Below are 20,286 nucleotides of genomic sequence, written 5' to 3'. Positions count from 1 at the left end.
AAACAATGCTAAAAGTAGGAGAGCTAGGACTGACTGACCATTTTTCATGCCAGAAAACAATGAAGCATTCAATATTCAGCAGAGAATTAGTTGCATATGCTCTCATATAATGGTTTTTTTGAGGGGGGGAGGGCGAGTCTTGCTTAGTTTTGTCACAAGGGGTTGGGGTGGAGAAGAGCATGTAGTTATAAATTACTATTATAAAAAGTCAAGGTACCGTTGCCTCCAGGCTTTCAGTTTGAACTGCCGTAATGCATCATTAATTTGATTTTATAAGCACAGTGGAACTTACACATCTTTATAGAGTCCAGATCTTGAAAGTCAGTATATTTTTTTTTTCTCTTCAAAAGGCATAGTGGTGCATGCTGGTAATCCTTGCTCTTGGGGAAGCCGAAGCCAGTGGATTGCTTGAGGTTGGGAGTTTTGAGCTGCAATAGATTAAAACTGATCGATTAGTTACTAATATATGGTGAGTCTCCAATGCCAACCCCATCAGGAGGCTACGGATCTGCTTAAGGAGGAACAATTAGAAACTGTTGTTCAGTCATGGGCATTGGGCATGTGAATGGCCACTGCACTTACAACCTGGATGAGGCAGGGAGACTCTCCAAAAAGGAAAGAAAGGTGTCTGAAAAAGAACAAGGAAGGTGGTAGAGAAAACCAATAGTATTTATCCACCAAGCTAGAGACCAGAGGGCAGCAACCATGTAAGAAATAAAACAACAGTTGAGCCGTTCACAAATGACAAAACAGTGACTTGAAGTCAATTCCTGACAGCTTTCTAAAATATTAAAGAGGTTAGTATAGGACATCTATAAAGGAAGCAGAGCTCTCAGCATGGCTTTGTGAGGACTAGGCCATTGCAGACTCGTCTTTTTTGTCTAGATTACTAAACTGGAAGGTAAGGGGGAATGGTATAGTTATTACATAGAGATGAAATCAGAATTGAAATTCAGTAGTGATAAGTGTAAAATCTATTCTTGCAGTAAAAAAAAGAAAAATCTCACAAATACAAGAATAATGGAGGCATAGGTAGCAGTTCAAAAAAGGTCTGGGGATTTTGGTGGTCTGCAAGCTCAATGTGATTTAACAGTGTGATATGGCAGCTCCTCCTCCCCTCCTTCTACCAAGGTAACACAATTTCCAGGAATAATACAGTTATGGCAGTCTCAATATAATTATGTCTTCCCTCATCAAATCACATACAGAGTATTGTGTTCAGTTCTGGTTGATATTTCTTAAAAGTTGCAGCATACAGGGAACATCAACAATAGTGGTGAAACGGATTACATATTCTGCTGTTTAGCTTAGAAAATCTAGGGTTGATATGATAACTACCTGCCTTCAAGCGGTGGTGCAGTGGCTTAGAGCAGCCCAATCTGCAGGTCGGAAGAACTGAGCTGAAATATGGCCCCAAGCACTTAATAGCTACAAGTTGGACCCTAGGCAGGTTTCAGTCTTTTGCACCTACCTCCCAGGGATGTTTTGAATATTGAATAATGTTTGTAAAAGGCTTCATAAACTTTTTAAAACCTATCAATATCATTGATGATGGATGTAGTTAAAGAAATGTTACCTGGTCAAAAGGTTAGACTTGTTCTGTTTGGCTCTAGAGGGAAGAACTAGGAGGAACAGGTGGAAACTGCTGTCAGGTAAAACTTCCAAATAGACCTATCCTACAAATGGAATTGATTCTACTTCATTGGAAATAGTCAAGCAATGACTGGATGACTTATTATTGAGTAATTAAATTGGATCCTTTTTTTAGTATGATGACAACCATGGAAGTCTTTTCCAGCTCTGAGATATTCTGTGATCATCTGTCCAACTTCATTCCGATAAGACAGCCTCCAAGTCCAGTGTTTCTCTTGCATTAACCTCAGCCAATTTTTACTGACTTGTCAAATTTTTTTCTACCAAAATCTGTATTTCTAAAAATCTATAAAATAATCGTAAAAAAGTTTCTTCCCTTCATTCTGCTCCTCCCAAAATTCTTAATTCTTAAAATACATGAAATAATAAACTTTCTTCCCTTTATTCTGCCCTTCCCAAAATTCTTAGTTCTTAAAATCTATAGTAACAATAATGATAAACTTTCTTCCCTTTATTCTGTCCCTCAGCGCCTTCTTGTCTGATTCTCAGTCCTTTCTGACCTATTGAGAGTTCTCTGCTGGTTCATGATCTAAAAAGGAATGTTTTTTGTTTTGTTTTGTTTTTTGTGGAATTAAGCTTTTATTTACAGGACACTGCAAGACAGGAAATTCCACATAGAAATAAGAACCCTATTGAGGATAGAGGTTTCATACAGTACGTACACAGTCCAGACTGTTCAAGTATACATTAGTGCTACATTAAAAGTCACATTTAAAAAAAGATCTTAAAATGGAGAGACAGTAAGACAAAATCATACCAAGAACAAGGCATAAAAGACTTGAAGGTTTGACTAAAATCTAAAAGTTAAAGGTCCCAGGTGTGCCATCTTGAATCTGGAAGCCATCAGAGGTAGATTCTGGGACAACATTTTGATCTTCTTCCTCTGCAGAGAAATACTTTTCAATTAAGCTCGAGGAAGCCTTATACACCATTTCATTTTCATGGGATTGAAGTGCTTCAATTCTGTCTAGTCCTGCACATTCTTCAATTAGAATACAGAGTTTTTCAGTTTCATTTAGTTTTTCAGCAGCCAGAAAATTATTTGAAATTGCATCCAAAATAACCAAGACAATTTTGCTGTCTTTTGCAGACAAGAGGTTGATTAAAGGTTCCAGAATTCCATTTTGGACAAGATACACAATCTGCTCAATTGTTCCACCACTTGTATAGTTTGTGACAGTCCATACAGTTTCTTTCTGTGACTTAAAGTCTCCCTTTGACAGAATTCCAACCAAGTATGGGACTAATCCATGATTCACAACTTACTGTATTTGGTCCTGATCTCCAGCTATGATGTTTGATGTGGTCCATGCAGCCTCCTTCAGGATACTGGTTTTGGGGTGAGTAAGCAGGCTAGGAAAGACAGCAAGTGTTCCTGAATCTATTACAGTCTGAGTTTGTTCATCTGTCCCAGTGACAATGTTTCCTATAGCCCATGAGGAAGGAGTCCCTATGGGCAATTCACCAGATCATAGAGGTTTCACTAGTTGTGGGACAACTCCAGTTTTCACAACCACTTTAATCCTGTCGTTGGAGCCATCTGTGAGGTAGGAAATGGCCCAACAGGTATCTGCTAGAACTTCTGGATCATCATGATGCAAAAGACGAACTAATGTAGGAAGAATTTGCTCAATAGCTTCAATTGGGGGAGCAGGATTCTTGTTCCGACAGAGATTTGAAAGTGTCCAGGTAAGATTTCCTAAGTCACCACATGCTAATGATGACATATCAGGAACTGCAAGCAGAGCTAAAAGAGGGTCTCTTGCACCATACTTGATAACCAAGTCTCTGTAGGCTGAATCATCACCTGCAATGTTTCCCAGAGCCCACACTGCCTGTTTACTGATGTGAGCCTGGGGAGAGGCCAACAGGGCAATGAATGCAGGTATAGCCCCTCCATCTACCACAGCCTTGGTTTGGTCTGATGTTCCAGAAGCAATGTTAGTAAGTGCCCAAGCAGATTCAAACTGAATAGGATTACAGTCTGTCCTGCCCAAGAAGCCTACAAGCTTTGGAATCATACCAGCCTCAATTATTTGGTCTATGGGAGGCTGTTTTTTCCTAGAAAGAAGTTTCCTAGCAGCTTGGGTAGCCTGAAGTTGAACCTCCAGATTATTACTATTTATGCCTTTGACAGTATCTTCAATGGACCAAAGTGCAGAGCCCTTGTTATTTCGGTTTTCTTGCAGAGGAGAAGTAGCATCATCAGGAAAAGTGGTAACATTTCTTCTTTTCAGCATCTGGTCATCTTTTTTCGCTTTCCTCAGTTCTACGTTCACTTCAATACATTTCCTCATTTCTGTGCTGTCTTTCCCTTTGTTCTTAAATCTGTTAAGCTGGGCAGCTGGTGAATTAGCATTTTCATTGGTGGACATGGTTGTATTCAACACTGGGAGAAAAGCAAGGAGGGAAGTTGTAGGAGGTCGCCGGGCCTCATGGGAAGCGGGAGGAGGTTGCAGCTGCGTCACGGTTAGACTTCCAGCAACCACTACAGCTCAACCAGTATGTTTGGGATTGATAAATGGTTCTAGCCAATCCACCAAGGCAATTCCAATTCAATTCAAACAAACATTATGTTCAAGGCACTATGTTAGGTGTAGTAAGTTTATAAAAACAAAAATTGATCAGTGTACTCTACTGGAGCTTTGGAGGTCTTCAAATACAAAAGATATGCAAGTAAATATAGAGTATATGGAAATCAGCACAAGGCTGTTTTAAGGCTAGAGTGCTAATAAAAGGGAAGGGAAGGTCAGGAAAGGTCTTGCATAGGAAGTAGCACCTGACCTGTGCTTTGAAGGAAGCCATAACTTGTATAAGATTGGGGGTGAAAAGGAGATGAATTCCAGACATAAAATGAAACCGTATGAAATAATAATGGATAGGCTGGTGCTAGATTAACAAAGGCTTAAAATGCCAGACTAACAAGTTTTTATTTCATTAGAGAATGATTCTTTTAAAATTGTTATTTTATTTTTTATTAGGTTGGGGGGTTGGCATGGTAAAATATCAATTTGGCAGTTAAGAGGGCAAATTGGAAGGGGGGAAGATTGAAAGGAGGGGTTTGTGAATGGGAAATGATTTCAAGGAAAATGGTAATGAGGGCCTGAAACTAGGAAAGGCTACGTGAGCAGAGAGCAATAGACAATTTGAGAAATATTGTGAAGGTAGGATCAATAAGACTGGGCAACTGATGGGATGTGGGGGTTAAGGAGAGAGGGAAAGGTCAGGAATGACTCCATGGCTTTGAAACTGGGTGACTTGAAAGATAGTGTCACCGTCAACAAAAATTGGAAAGTTAGAGAAATGGATTTGGGGAAAAATATAATGAAATTTGTTTTGTATGTGTTGAGTGAAAGATATTTACAGGATATTCAAATGGAAATGTTCAGTGGCAGTTGGTAATACGAAATGAGAGTTATTGGAAGAGATTAGGAAGAGATGTGTGACCTGGGAGTCATCTAAATTGGTGTCAATAAAGTCATCCAGGTGAGAAAAGAGATGACCTAGGACAGAGTCTTGGTGTATTCCCATACATTGGATAGAAGAAAGATGATGAAAGGAGACAGTCTGGTGAAAAAGGAAGACCTAAAATGGAGGAAGCTTAATGTCAAAGAAGACAATTTATGTCTATGAGATGGGGATGGTCAACAGTGTCCAAAGCTGCTGAGAAGTTTTTTGTTGTGTTTTTGTTTTTTAAAGATGAAAGAGACTGGATAACCTTGAAGACAGTCATTATTAATTAAAATACTTTTGGGGACCAAAGTCCCTAATGAGAATGTCTCAGTATAGCTTCTGAAAGAAATATATGTTTTCATTTGTCAAAGAAAAATGTTCAAAGATGACAAAAAAGGTATGATGACAGCCATGGAAGATTTTTCCAGCTCTGAGATATTGTGATCCTCTGTCCATCTTCATTCCAATAAGACAGCCTCCAAGTCCAGTGTTTCTCTTGCATTAGATCACAGTCAATTTTTACTAACTTGTCAAACTTTATAAAAAAAATTCCATTCCTTGCCCTTGTGTTGTTAGAGACCTAAACAAATTTAAATTACGCCAGAGTATTTTTAGAGTAGCAGCCTCCATAATAGATATTACTTCCCTCTACCTCTTTAAGCACATTGATACATTCCACCCTACCCCCCACCACATAGGAATGAATTTGGACTATTTGCTTAATTTTTTTTAATGTGAGCAAATGCTTTTCATAATTCTGGGAGAGGCCATCTGCAACTGTCTTGGAATATCTTGGAATGCACCCAACATGAGAATGGGAGTTATATAAATTACATCTATAGCTTTCATTTGGAGCTGTTCAGATACCATTCAACTCTGTTTAGAGCCTTGTCATCTGTAAAAAGAGCACTATCCCTCCCCAGAGATGTCTGTGTCTGATTGGCACTGTGTCATGACAAAGCATTCCTCTTCCAATGTTTTCCAGAATGTTTTTGGTAGCAATTCCTTGTTGGCCAAAGTATTTCATACACAATCCCTCTCTTCTACTACTCTTTCCCATTCTCAAGCACAAACATTTCCTAAGTTCTTTTGTGAGTTATCTGCAGAGGACCTTCTTTCATATAGGTATGAGAATTTTTTTCTAAGCCAAGACTTTTAAATTGTTAAAGACTAAATATATCAGTCCATCAACAAGCATTTATTAAACCCCTGTTGTTTATCAGGCACTGTGGATACAAGGCTCTGAGGATATAAGTGCAAGGAATAAAACTATTCCAACTCTGAATGCTTTATATTCTCATGAGAAGGACAAGTACATATAAGGGATATACAACTTAAATATAAAGTGAGTTAATGCAATTTATATATAAAGTTAAATACAAGCTAGTTTGAGGCAGGCACTAGCAGAGGAATCAGGAAATGTTTCATCTAGAAACTGGTACTTGAATTATAGCTTTAAAAAGAAAATAAGGAACGATGAAGCAGAGAAAACTGAGTTTATATAGACATGGTGAACAGCCAGTACAAATGCTTCAAGATGTAGCCTACTCATGAACAAAGAAAAGGCCAGGTTGACTGGATCTTAGTGTGCAGAAAGAAGAATAAGGTCCAATGGGACCAGAAAGCTAGATTTTGTAAGGCCTTGAGAGCTAAGCAGAACTCTGACCAACACAATGATCCATGACAATTTCAAAGGACTCATGACCAGAGATGCTCTGTATTTCCAGAGACACAGAGAGCTGATAAATACTGAGTGCAGACTGAAGCTTTTTTTCATTTTATTTTTCTTGACTTTCTTTGGCAACATGTCTAAAGTAGAAATATGTTTCATATAACTTCACATATGTAATAAGTATCATATTTCTTGCCTTCTCAATGAGTGGGAGAGGGAGAGAATTTAAAACTGAGAAAATATATATTAAAAAAAAATAAGTCAAGCAGAGAAATTTCTATTTGATCCTACAGGCAAATGAGAATCCATTGGGGTTGATCACATGATCAAATATGAGATTAAGGAAAATTACTTTGGTAGCAGTGTGTCAGTTGAATGGGAGTAGTAGGAGAGTTTAGGCAGGAGGACTAATTAATTAGGAGGCTGTTGTTGTTTGTCTTTGTTCTCAAAGAGGATGGAGACATCAGGTAGGAGATATCCTGAGATATCATCCAAATGAGTTGGATTTAAGTGAGGGAGAACTGTGCAAAGTCACCAGCCTCACTCTCCTCCAGAGCCATCTGAGTCCAGTGGCAAAATATAAATCAGGATGACTAAAAATGATGGCCTCAGATGCAGTGGGCAGCTTTGGTCTTTTTGAGCTAAGGTTTCAGTTTTTCTGGGGGCAATGCCCATTCAGTGATTAAGGGCAGGTAAAATTGAGGCAGAGAATGTCCTCTTTACCTAGGGAGAAGACCCTCAGGGTTTCTGACCAAAACAGAACAATTATTTACATTAACTCTGAGCCGATCAGGGCCTAAACAATGACCAAGTGGGACTTGGTCTCAGATCTATTGCTGGCCAATCAAAGAGAGCCACAGTGTTTTGGGTTTAAGGCATGGTCAATAAAAAAGAAATCTAGCCTGTAAATCTCAAAATACCTTACTAGGTTTCAGCAAACAAAATTTATATTCCTTTGAGTAGAGCATCCATTGGTAAGGGTATGATTTCCCATGTGGACAGAAGGAGAAGAGACTGTTGTAATAATCTAGACAAGACATGGAGCCAAAATGGTAGAGAAAGGTCAGAAAGTTGCCTGAGCTCTCTTCAGTTTCCCTCAAAAATAACTTTAAATCAAGCCTCTAAAAAAATATGAAGGAACAGAACACATGAAAAGAGAGGGTGAAAAAATTTTCCAGGTCAAGATAACTTAGAAGCACTTCAGGGAAAGGTCTGTCTCATTTGGGTAAAAGAGGAACACAGGTGATATCTAGGCAAGCCACTGGGAGGCTTTTAACCAAAGCATAGATCAGCAACTGAGGCCCTGTAGTCCTGGCTCAGCAGGCCATTGTCACAGCAGGCCAGCTTTGAGGCCTCCAGCCCCAGAACCTTTGGCACAACAGGCACAACTATGTCAGGTCACCCCAGTTCACTGTGCAAGCTTCCAGCCCTGAAGGCCCCAACGTACAAAGTCAGTGGCCAGACATATGCCCCCAGTGTAAGATGCTTGGGACAGTATCCTCTCTATCCCTGGAGCTGAACTTAACTTTAAAAGTTACAAAATAGGATGGAAAATGAGCAAAAAACAAAAAGGAGCCCCGACCTTAGTAAGTATAGAGACAGAGAAGCTCAAAACACAAATTCAGAAGAGGACAACAATGTCAAAGCACCTACATGTGAAGCTTCAAAGAGGAATATGAATTGGATCATAGCACAAAAAGTCCTTTTGGAAGAACCCCAAGAGGATTTTAAAAATCAAATAAGGTAAAAAAAAATTGGGAAGAGAAAAGAGAGCAATGTGAAAAAGTTATGAAAAAAGAGTCAACAGCTTAGAGAAGGAAAACTTAAAAAATATAATTGGTCAAGTGGAAAGTGAAGTACAAAAATCCACTAAATAAAACTCCTGAAAAGTAGAGTTGACCAAATGGAAAAGGAGGTACAAAAACTAACTGAGGAAGATAGTTCCTTAAAAATTAGAATTGGGCAAGTGGAAGTTAATGATTTTATGAGACATCAGGAATCAAACAAAATCAAAAGAATGAAAAAAATAGAAGAAAATGCAAAATACCACATTGGGAAAATAACTAATGTGGAAAATAGATCTAGGAGAGATAAATTAAGAATTATTGGACTCAGGGCAGCTAGGTGGTATAGTGGATAGAGCACAAGCCCTGTAATCAGGAGAACCTAAGTTCAAATTCATTTTCAGACACTTGACACTTACTAGTTGTATGACCCTGGGCAAGTCACTTAACTCCGATTGCCATGCTCCCCACCCCCCCACCCCCCCAAAAAAAGAAAGAAAGAATTATTGGACTACCTGAAAGCCATGATCAAAAAAAAAAAAAAAAAGCGTGGACAGCATCTTTTCTAAAAAAAATATTTATTTTCAGTTTTCAAGACACTTCCACAAAATTTTGAATTTCAAATTTTCTTCCCATCTTCCCCCTCCCCCCAACCCAGGATAACATGTATTCTGATTACCCTTTCCTCCAATCTCCCCTCCCATTACTGCCCCCCCCATCCCTTTCCTTTCTATTTTTCTGTAGGGCAAGATATATTTCTATAGCCCCTTGCCTATATATCTTATTTCCTAGTTGCATGTAAAAACAATTTTTAACATTCATTTTTAAAGCTTTGAGTTCCACATTCTCTCCCTTACTTCCTTCCCACCTACCATCATTGACAAGGCAAGCAATTTGATATAGGTTATACATGCATAGTAAGGCAAAACACTTCCATAACAGTCATGTTTTGCAAGACTAACTATATATTTCCCTCTATCCTGTCCCTGCCTTCATTTATTCTTTTCTCTTCTTTGATCTGTCCCTCTTCCAAAGTGTTTGTTTCTGATTACCTCTTCCCCCAATATGCCATCCTTTCTATTGTCTCCCATCTCTTATCCCCTTCTCCCCTGCTTTCCTGTAGGGCAAGATAAACTTCCATACACAATTGAGTGTGTATGTTATTCCCTCTTGAAGCCAAATCTAGTGTAAGAAAGGCTCACTTATTGCCTCTCACCTTCCCCTTCTTCCCCTCCATTGTAAAAATTTCTTGCCTCTTTTATGTGAGATGATTTACTACATTCTACTCTCCCTTTCTTTTTCTCCTAGTACACTCCTCTCAATACTTAATTTTCTTTTTTAGATATCCTCCCTTCATACTCACCTTCATTTTCTCTCTCTTCTCCTCCCTCCTCCCCATATATATATATAATATGTACACACACACACATATACATACACATATACAAATATATTCTCTCCAACTATCCTAATACTGAGAAAGGTCTCATGAGTTACAAATATCATCTTTCCATGTAGGAATGTAAACAGTTCAAATTTAATAAGTCCCTTATGGTTTCTCTTTCCTGTTTACCTTTTCATGTTTCTCTTGATTCTTGTGTTTGAAAGTTAAATTTTCTATTCAGTTCTGGTCTTTTCAACAAGAATGCTGGGAAGTCCTTTATTTCAATGAAGCCCCATTTGTCCCCCTGAAGTATTATACTCAGTTTTGCTAGGTAGGTGATTCTTGGTTTTAATCCTATCTCCTTTGACTTCTGCAATATCATATTCCAAACCCTCCAATCCCTTAGTGTAGAGGTTGCTAAATTTTGTGTTATCCTGATTGTTTTTCCACAATACTTGAATTGTTTCTTTCTGGCTGGTTGTAATATTTTCTCCTTGACCTGGGAACTCTGGAATTTGACTACAATATTCCTAGGACTTTTCCTTTTGGGATCACTTTCAGGAGGTGATCAGTGGATTCTTTCCATTTCTGTTTTATCCTCTGGTTCTAAAATATCAGGGTAGTTTTCCTTAATCATTTCTTGTAAGATGATGTCCAGGGCTTTTTTTGATCATGGCTTTCAAGTAGTCCAATAACTTTTAAATTGTCTCTCCTGGATCCATTTTCCAGGTCAGTTGTTTTTCCAATGAGATATTTCACGTTGTATTCTATTTTTTTCATTCTTTTGGTTTTGTTTTATAATTTCTTAATTCTTCATAAAGTCATTAGCTTCCATTGTCTCCATTCTAATTTTTAAGGAATTATTTTCTAGGCAGAGTCAAGATGGTGGAGTAGAAAGATGCATGTACTCTAGTGCTTCCCCCACAGCCCACAAAATACCTGTAACCAATGACTCTCAATAAATTCTAGAGCAGCAGAAGCCACGGAGCGACAGAGTGAAAGAGCCAAAGGTAACCTGGAAGGCCAACAGGAAAGGTCTATCCCACGGGATGCTGAGCGAAGCTGAGCCCAACCCTAGCCATGCAGCATGGGAAGGAAAAGGACTAGAACAGGTCTCTGGTGCAGAATCCCCAGCAGGTAGGGTCCCAGATCCCTCAACCCACAAGCAACAAAGAAAGCTTCAAAGGTCAGTGTGGGAGGGCTTTCCAAGCTGGGAGAGAGAGAAGCAGGGTCCCCCCAGCACTGGCCCCAGGTGGCAGCAGAGGCAGCAGCAGCAGGTAGCAGGCAGCTACAGTGACTGAGGAAACAACCTGGATCCATTGGCTTTGCAGCACAGCTTAAAGCCCCTGAGGGAATTGAGCAGCTGCTGTGAATCTCAGGCCTGAGTATGGTCCTGGGGGGAGGAGGAGCACTAGGACCCTCCTCTTCACAAAGGATTCAGAAGTCAAGTAACTGGCTGGGAAAATGCCCAAAAAAGGGGAAAAAAATAAGACCTTAGAAGCTTACTTTCTTGGTGAACAGGTATCTCCTTCTATCCTTTCAGATGAGGAAGAACAATGCATACTGTCAGAGGAAGTCAAGGCTTCTGCATCTGTATCTCCAAAATGAATATGAAATGGGCTCAGGCCATAGAAGAACTTGAAAAGCTAGTCAGAAGCTTGCTAAAGGAGAACCAGAAAAATGCTGAGGAAAATAACACCTTTAAAAATAGGCTAACTCAATTGGAAAAAGAGGTCCAAAAAGCCAATGAGGAGAAGGCGGCTTTAAAAAGCAGAATTAGCCAAGTGGAAAAGGAGGTTCAAAAGTTCTTTGAACAAAATAGTTCTTTAAAAGTGAGAGTGGCATTCAGGGAAGTTAATGAGAATGGAGTTCAGGGAAGCTAACGACTATACGATAAACCAAGAAGTTACAAAACAAAACCAAAAGATTGAAAAAATAGAAGATAATGTGAAACATCTCATTGGAAAAACAACTGACTTGGAAAATAGATCCAGGAGAGACAAGTTAAAAATTATGGGACTACCTGAAAGCCATGATCAAAAAAAGAGCCTAGACATCATCTTTCAAGAAATTATCAAGAAAAACTGCCCTGATATTCTAGAACTAGAGGGCAAAATAAATATTGAAAGAATCCACAGATTACCTCATGAAAGGGACCCGAAAAGAGAAACTCCTAAGAATGTTGTGGTCAAATTTCAGAGTTCCCAGGTCAAGAAAAAAATACTACATGTAGCTAGAAAGAAACAATTCAAGTATTGTGGAAATACAATCAGGATAACAAAAGTCAAGTCAAAGGAACTGGGATTAAAACCAAGAATCACCTACCTAGCAAAATTGAGTATAATATTTCAGGGGGAAAAATGGTCATTCAGTGATATAGAGGACTTTCAAGCATTCATGATGAAAAGACCAGAACTGAATAGAAAATTTTACTTTCAAATACAAGAATCAAGAGAAGCATGAAAAGGTAAACACGAAAGAGAAATCATAAAGGACTTTCTAAAGCTGAACTGTTTACATTCCTACATGGAAAGATAATATTTGTAACTCAAGACTTTTCTCAGTATTTGGGTAAGTGGAGGGATTTTATACACACACACACACACACACACACACACACACACACATATAGACAGAGAGTATAGGTTGAGTTGAATCAGAAGAGATGATATCTGTAAAAAAATTAAATAAAATTAAGGAGTGAGAGAGGAAAATATTGGGAGGAGAAAGGAGGAAATGGAATGGGGCTGACTATCACTCATAAAAGAGATAAGAAAAATCTTTTTCTTTTTTTTTTATTTAACTTTTAACATTTATTTTCACAAAATTTTGGGTTACAAATTTTCTCCCCTTTTATCCCCCCCCCCCAAACCCAAGCATTCTAGTTGCTCCTGTGACCAATCTGCTCTCTCCTCTATCCTCCCTCCCTGCCCTTGTCTCCGTCTTCTCTTTTGTTCTGTAGGGCCAGATAGCTTTCTTAACCCCTTAACCTGTATTTCTTATTTCCCAGTGGTAAGAACATTACATTTGATCCTAACACTTTGAGTTCCAACTTCTTTAGCTCCCTCCCTCTCCACCCCTTCCCCTTGGAATAAAAGCAATTCAATATAGGCCAAATCTGTGTAGTTTTGCAAATGATTTCCATACTAGTTGTGTTGTATGGGACTAACTATATTTCCCTCCATCCTATCCTGTCCCCCATTACTTCTATTCTCTTAAGATCCTTTCCCTCCCCATGAGTGTTGGCCTCGGATTGCATTCTCCTCCCCATGCCCTCCCCTCCATCCTCCCCCCCCACCCTGCTTGTGCCCCTGTCCCCCACTCTCCTGTATTATGAGATAGGTTTTCCTATCAAAATGAGTGTGCATTTTATTCTTTCCTTTCGTGGAATGTGATGAGAGTGGACCTCATGTTTTTCTCTTGCCTCCCCTCTTTATCCCTCCACTAATAAGTCTTTTGCTTGCCTCTTTTATGAGAGATAGTTTGCCCCATTCAACTTCTCCCTTTCTCCTCCCAATATTTCTCTCTCACTGCTTGATTTCATTTATTTTTTTAAGATATGATCCCATCCTCTTCAAATCACTCTGTGCACTCTGTCTCTATGTATGTGTGCGTGTGTGCATGTGTGTGTATGTACTCCCACCCAGTACCCAGATACTGAAATGTTTCAAGAGTTACAAATATTGTCTTTCCATGTAGGAATGTAAACAGTTCAACTTTAGTAAGTCCCTTATGACTTCTCTTTGCTGTTCACCTTTTCATGGTTCTCTTCATTCTTGTGTTAGAAAGTCAAATTTTCTTTCCAGCTCTGGTCTTTTCATCAAGAAAATTTGAAAATCCTCTATTTCATTGAAAGACCATTTTTTCTCCTGAAGTATTATACTCAGTTTTGCTGGGTAGGTGATTCTTGGTTTTAGTCCTAGTTCCTTTGACTTCTGGAATATCCTATTCCATTCCCTTCGATCCCTTAATGTAGAGGGTGCTAGATCTTGTGTTATCCTGATTGTATTTCCACAATACTTGAATTGTTTCTTTCTAGCTGCTTGCAATATTTTCTCTTTCACCTAGGAATTCTGGAATTTGGCCACAATGTTCCTAGGAGTTTCTCTTTTTGGATCTCTTTCATGCGGTGTTCTGCGGATTCCTTGAATATTTATTTTGCCCTCTGGTTCTAGAATCTCAGGGCAGTTTTCCTTGATAATTTCATGAAAGATGATGTCTAGGCTCTTCTTTTGATCATGGTTTTCAGGTAGTCCCAGAATTTTTACATTGTCTCTCCTGATTCTATTTTCCAGATCAGTTGTTTTTCCAATAAGATATTTCACATTATCTTCCATTTTTCCAATCTTCTTGCTATGTTCTGTGATATCTGTCTTTCTCATAAAGTCCTTAGCGTCCATCTGTACCATTCCAGTTTTGAAAGATCTATTTTCTTCAGTGAGCTTTTGAATCTCCTTTTCCATTTGGCTAATTCTGCTTTTGAAAGCATTCTTCTCCTCATTGGCCTTTTGAACCTCTTTTGCCAATTGAGTTAGGCTAGTTTTCAAGGTGTTAATTTCTTCAACATTTTTTTGGTTCTCCTTCAGCAGGGAGCTGATCTGCTTTTCATGCTTCTCTTTCATCCCTCTCATTTCTCTTCCCAGTTTTTCCTCCACCTCTCTAACTTGATTTTCAAAATTCTTTTTGAGCTCTTCCATGGCCTGAGCCCATTGGGTGGGCTGGGACACAGAAGCCTTGATTTCTGTGTCTTTGCCTGATGGTAAGCATTGTTCTTCCTCATCAGAAAGGAAGGGAGGAAGTGTCTTTTCTCCGAGAAAGTACCCTTCAATAGTTTTATTTCTTTTCCCTTTTCTGGGCATTCTCCCCAGCCAGTGGCTTGACCTCTGAATATTCTCCTCACACCCACCTCACCTCCTGATCCTCCCAGCCAGCGTTTGGGGACTGAGATTCAAATGCTGCTTCCTGCCTTAGGGCTTTTGGTGGGGGCAGGGCTGCTATTCAGTGTGAGAATTAAGTTCAGATGGTCAGGTCGGGGCAGGGCCGCCTCTCAGGCACCGTTCCCTCGGGGGGGTTTATGCACAGAGCTTCCACAATGGATCCAGGCTCCCGTCCGCTTGGGGAGCCCCTGTCTGCAGCCCCCTCTCAGCTTCTATCTCCCGGGGGGGGCCCGATCCATGGGGACACCCCACTCCCCTCTCGACCCGCCAAAGAGACTCTCTCACCGACCCTCGTCACCTGTGGGTGGGGGGGCTTGTGCCGCCGCTGGAGATCCCGTCTCCGTAGCCCGCTGGGATCTTTTCCTCACGGTGTCGCGGCCGCTGCAGGGCTGCACTCAGTTCTCAGTCCCGGCGCCCAGTCCACAGCGCGAAGGATCCCCCGTGAGAGGTTTGCAGGTCTCTCCGGAACAGAAATCTCCCTCGCTCCAATATTCCATGGCCTCTGGGTGCAGAATTCACCATGAGTTACTCCCCTCTAGCCATTCTGTGGGTTGTGGGTTCGCAGTTATGTGTATGTGCGTCTTTCTACTCCGCCATCTTGGCTCCGCCCTCCGAACAATCTTTTTCAATGGAGGAGAAAAGGGAGGAGGTGAGAGTGGAAAAGTGGCTTACTCTCTTCACATATAGCTTAAGAAAGGTATAACGTTCCCTAATTTTGTATGAAAATCTATCTTACACGACAGGAAAGTAGGGGAGATAGGGACAAGTGGGGTGAGGGGGATGAGAGAAGGGAGGGCAAATGGGAGAAGGGAGTAACTAGAAGTAAACACTTTTGGGAAGGGACAAGGTCAAATGAGAGAATAGAAAAAAGGGGGGGGGACAGGGTAGGATGGAGTGCAACATAGTTAGTCTTACACAACATGACTCTTATGGAAGTCTTTTGCAAAACAACACATATATAGCTTGTATTAAGTTGTTTGCCTTCTCAGTGGGGATGAGTGGGGAGGGAGAGAAGTTGGAATTCAAAGTATTAGAAACAAATTTTTTCTATTGTTATTGCATATAACTGGAAAATAAGAAATACAGGTAATGGGGTATAGAAATTTATCTTGCCCTACAAGAAAAGAGGGAAGAGGGATAAGGAAAGGGTGGGGTGTGATAGAAGGGAGAGGACACTGAAGGAAGGGGTATTCAGAATGCAAGGAGTTATCAGGTGGGGGGAGGGGAGAGATGGGGAGAAAAATTGGAACTCAAAATTTTGTGGAAATGAATGTCGAAATCTAAAAATAAATATAACAAATTTTGTTTTGTTTTGTTTTCATTTCACTTTTATTTGCATTTTAATGTTTTCTTTACTCCCATGCCATAAGCTTTTGTTTCTTCAGTTTCTTCTGGGATATCTTCTTCTTTTGAGCAACCTCCTTTTCTGGTTTAGGAACAATTTGTTCCTTTTCAGTAAGTATCATCTCAATATGACAAGGAGAACTCATGTATGGGTTGATTCGACCATGAGCCCTGTAAGTACGCCGTCGCATTTTGGGAGCCTTGTTAACCTGGATATGCTCAATGACAAGAGAATCCACATCCAACCCCTTCAGTTCTGCGTTACTCTCTGCATTTTTCAGCATATGCAGCAAGAATTCAGCACTCTTTTTGGGCCAGCGACCCTGTGTCCAACCCCACTGCTTAGCCTGGGCACACCTGCCAACTCCACCATTATACCGACAGAAGGGAACACATTGTTTCTTCAATGTGACATCTTTCAAATACTTGGTAGCTTTTCGGATATGCATGCCCTTGATAGCTTGGGCTGTTTCACGGCTGTTCTTGAAGTGGACCCGGAGATTTGAACCCCCTGACTTGCATGATTTTGTGGGGTTTTCTGGATCAAGAGAGTACCTCACCATTTTAACTGATTACCCTAGGACGGCTCAAGGAAAAGCTTAAATTTTTTTAAAAAGGAATTATTTTCTTCAGTGAACTTTTGGACTTCTTTTTCCATCTGGCCAATTCTGATTTTTAAAAAAATATATATAATTTATTTATTTTTCTGTTTTTAACATTCACTTCCACAAGAATTGGAATTCAAAATTTTCTCCTCATCTCTCCCCACCCCAGGACAGCAGGCATTCCATCCACCCCTTCCTCCAGTCTGTCCTTCCTTCTGTTACCCATATTTCTTCCATTCCCCTTCCCCTCTATTTCCTGTAGGGCAAAACATGGCCTGTATAGTTTAATTTCCAGTTGCATGTTAAAACAATTTATAACATTCATTCTTAAAGCTTTGAGTTCCATATTCTCTCCCTCCCTCTCCACCCACCCCCAGTGATAAAACAAGCAATTCAATATAGGTCACACATGTGGAACAATGCAAAGCACTTCCATAATATTTATGTTGTAAAAGACTAACCACATTTCCCTCTGTCCTACCTATTCTGCCCTTCATTTATTCCATTCTCTCCCTTGATCTGTCCTCCCACAAAAGTGTTTGCTTCTGATTATCCTTTTCCCTAATTTGCTGTCTCTTCTAATATCTTCTCTCTCCTATCCCCTTCCCCCTTGCCTTCCTGGAGAGTAAAATAGATTTCCATATTGAATAGAGTGTGTGTTATTCCCTCCTTAAGCCAAATCCCATGAGAGTAAGACTCAATTATTTCCTTTCATCTCCCCCCTCTTCCCCTCCATTGTAGAAGCTTTTTCTTCCTTCTTTTATGTGAGATGATTTGCTACATTCTACCTCTCCCTTTCTCTTACTCTTAGTACATTCCATTCAATAGTAAATTTCATTTATTTTATTTTTTTAGGTATTCTCCCTTCATATTCAACTCACCATGTGCCCTCTGTCTATATATATATACACACATATATATGTATGTATACACACATACATATATACACATACACACATGTACATATACATACATACCCATTTATAATAGATACATATACATATACCCATACACAACTATATATACATATATATATAATATATTCCCTTTAACTACTCTAATACTGAAAAAGGTCTTATGAGTTACAAATAACATCTTTCCATGTAGGAAGGTAAACAGTTCAGCTTTAATGAGTTCCTTAAGGCTTCTCTTTCCTGTTTACCTTTTCATGTTTCTCTTGATTGTTATATTTGAAAGTCAAATTTTCTATTCAACTCTGGTTTTTTCAAGAAGAATGTTTGGAAGTCCTCTATTTCATTGAAATTCCATTGTTTCTCCTGAGGTATTATACTCAGGTTTACTGGGTAGGTGATTCTTTGTTTTAATCCTATCTCCTTTGATCTCTGGAATATCATATTCCAAGTCCTGGGATCCCTTAGTGTAGAAGCTGCTAAATCCTGTGTTAACCTGATTGTATTTCCACAGTACTTGAATTGTTTCTTTCTGGCTGCTTGTTATATTTTCTCCTTGACCTGGAAACTCTGGAATTTGGCTCCAGTATTCCTAGTAGTTTTCCTTTGGGGAGGTCTTTCAGGAGGTGTTCAGTGAATTCTTTCCATTTCTTTTTAACCTCTGGTTCTAGTATATCAGGGTAGTTTTCCTTAATCATTTCTTGTAAGATGATGTCCAGGGCTTTTTTTGATCATGGCTTTCAAGTAGTCCAATAACTTTTAAATTCTCTCTCCTGGATCTGTTTTCCAGGTCAGGATATTTTCACATTGTCTTCTATTTTTTCATTCTTTAGGTTTTGTTTTATAATTTCTTGGTTTCTCTTAAAGTCATTAGCTTCCATCTGCTCCATTCTAATTTTTAAAGAACTATTTTCTTCAGTGAGCTTTTCAGCCTCCTTTTCCATTTGGCAAATTCTGCTTTTTAAAACATTCTTCTCATTCATTGGCTTTTTGGACCTCTTTTGCCATGTGGGTTACTCTGTTTTTAGGGGTGCTATTTTCTTCAGCATTTTTTTGGGTCTCCTTTAGCAAGCTTTTGACTCACTTTTCATGATTTTCTTGCATCACTCTCATTTCTCTTCCCAATTTTTCCTCCACCTCTCTTACTTGATTTTCAAAATCTTTTTTGAGCTCATCTATGGCCTGAGACCACTGCATATTTTGTTTGGAGGTTTTGGATTTAGAAGCCTTGACTTTTATGTCTTCTCATGGTATGCTTTGTACTTCCTCATCTGAAAGGATGGAAGAAAATACCTTTTTCACCAAGAAAGTAACTTTCTGTAGTCTTATTTTTCCTCCTTTTTGGGCATTTTCCCAGCCAGTTACTTGACTTTTGAGTTCTTTGTCAAGTGGAGGGCATACTAGGGACCTATAAATCTTCAGTTCCTCCAAGGTGGCACAATCAAGAGAGAGGAGTTTACTCTCCTGGTGTGCACTCTGGTCTGTAAGCAGGATTCCCTCTGCTCCTCCACCAGCTCCTCCAAGGCAGTGCTCCTCCTCACCCCAAGCCTGCCACTCAGGACTGAGATCCAGATTGGCCCACTCAATTCCCCCAGAGTCCTATGTGAAAGGCTCCAAAAATGGATGCTGCTACCACAGTGGCTACTGCCACCTTGGGGCCAGGGCTGAGGGCAGACCATGCTCCTCTCTCACCCAAGTGAAAGAGCTTTCTCACTGACCTTTGAAGATGTCTTTGGTGTTCATGGGTGAAGAAATCTGGGAACTGCAGCTTCTGCAAGTGCCTGCTCCAGTCCTGTCCATGCCTTTCCCCTTGGGCAAGGCTGGGCTGTGCTCTGCTCTGAGCTCAGTGTGATAGACCTTTCCTGTCGACCTTCCAGGCTGTCTTGGGCTGGAAATCTCTTTCACTCTGTCATTTTGTGGCTTCTGCTGCTCTAGAATTTGTTTAGAGTCATTTTTTACAGATACTTTATGGGCTATGGGAGGAGAGCTACAGTCAATCCATCTTTCTCCTCTGCCATCTTGGCTCTGCCCCCCCAATTCTGCTTTTTAAGGCTTTCTTCTCATTGGCTTTCTAGACCTCTTTTGTATTTGGGTTAGTCTAATTGTAAAGCTGTTGTTTTCTTCAGCATTTGGGGGACTTTTCCTTAAGGAAGGTATTGACTTGTTTTTCATGATTTTCTTGCATTACTCTCATTTCTCTTCCCAAATTTTCCTCTGTTTCTCTTACTTGATTTTCAAAATCCTTTTTGAGCAATTCCACGGCCTGAAACCAATTCATATTATTCTTGGAGGCTTTGGGTGCAGGAACTTTGGCTTTGTTGTCTTCTTCTGGTTGTATGTTTTGATCTTCCTTGTCATTGATGATGTAAGAAAATCCTTTTCACTGGGAAAGTAAAAACTCTGTAGTCTGTTTCTTTTTCCCCTGTCTGCTCATTTCCCCAGGCAATTACCTGACTTTTCAGCTCTTTTTTAAGTGGAATGTTTCAGAAGCAGCTGCAGTTTCAGCAGTGGCTCTAGGACAGGGACTGGGACCAGACCACCCT

General features: G+C 39.9%; 1 protein-coding gene and 1 pseudogene across 1 annotated transcript in view; both read right to left on the bottom strand.

The window, feature by feature from the left end:
- Positions 1 to 249: 249 nt before the first annotated feature.
- The window catches only part of FAM8A1 (family with sequence similarity 8 member A1), a 47,569-nt gene continuing 27,532 nt past the window's right edge, over positions 250 to 20,286 (bottom strand). The window contains exon 5 of the mRNA XM_072603926.1: positions 250 to 428. Coding sequence (XP_072460027.1) covers positions 344 to 428 — 85 coding nt within the window. The 3' untranslated portion in view covers positions 250 to 343. The remainder of the gene's footprint in view (positions 429 to 20,286) is intronic.
- LOC140500883 (importin subunit alpha-1 pseudogene) lies at positions 2,436 to 4,104 on the bottom strand (annotated as a pseudogene).

This window comes from Notamacropus eugenii, chromosome 4, assembly GCF_028372415.1.
Source record: "Notamacropus eugenii isolate mMacEug1 chromosome 4, mMacEug1.pri_v2, whole genome shotgun sequence".
In the NCBI taxonomy this organism is placed as follows: domain Eukaryota; kingdom Metazoa; phylum Chordata; class Mammalia; order Diprotodontia; family Macropodidae; genus Notamacropus; species Notamacropus eugenii.
This window is presented reverse-complemented; position numbering and strand designations above follow the sequence as displayed.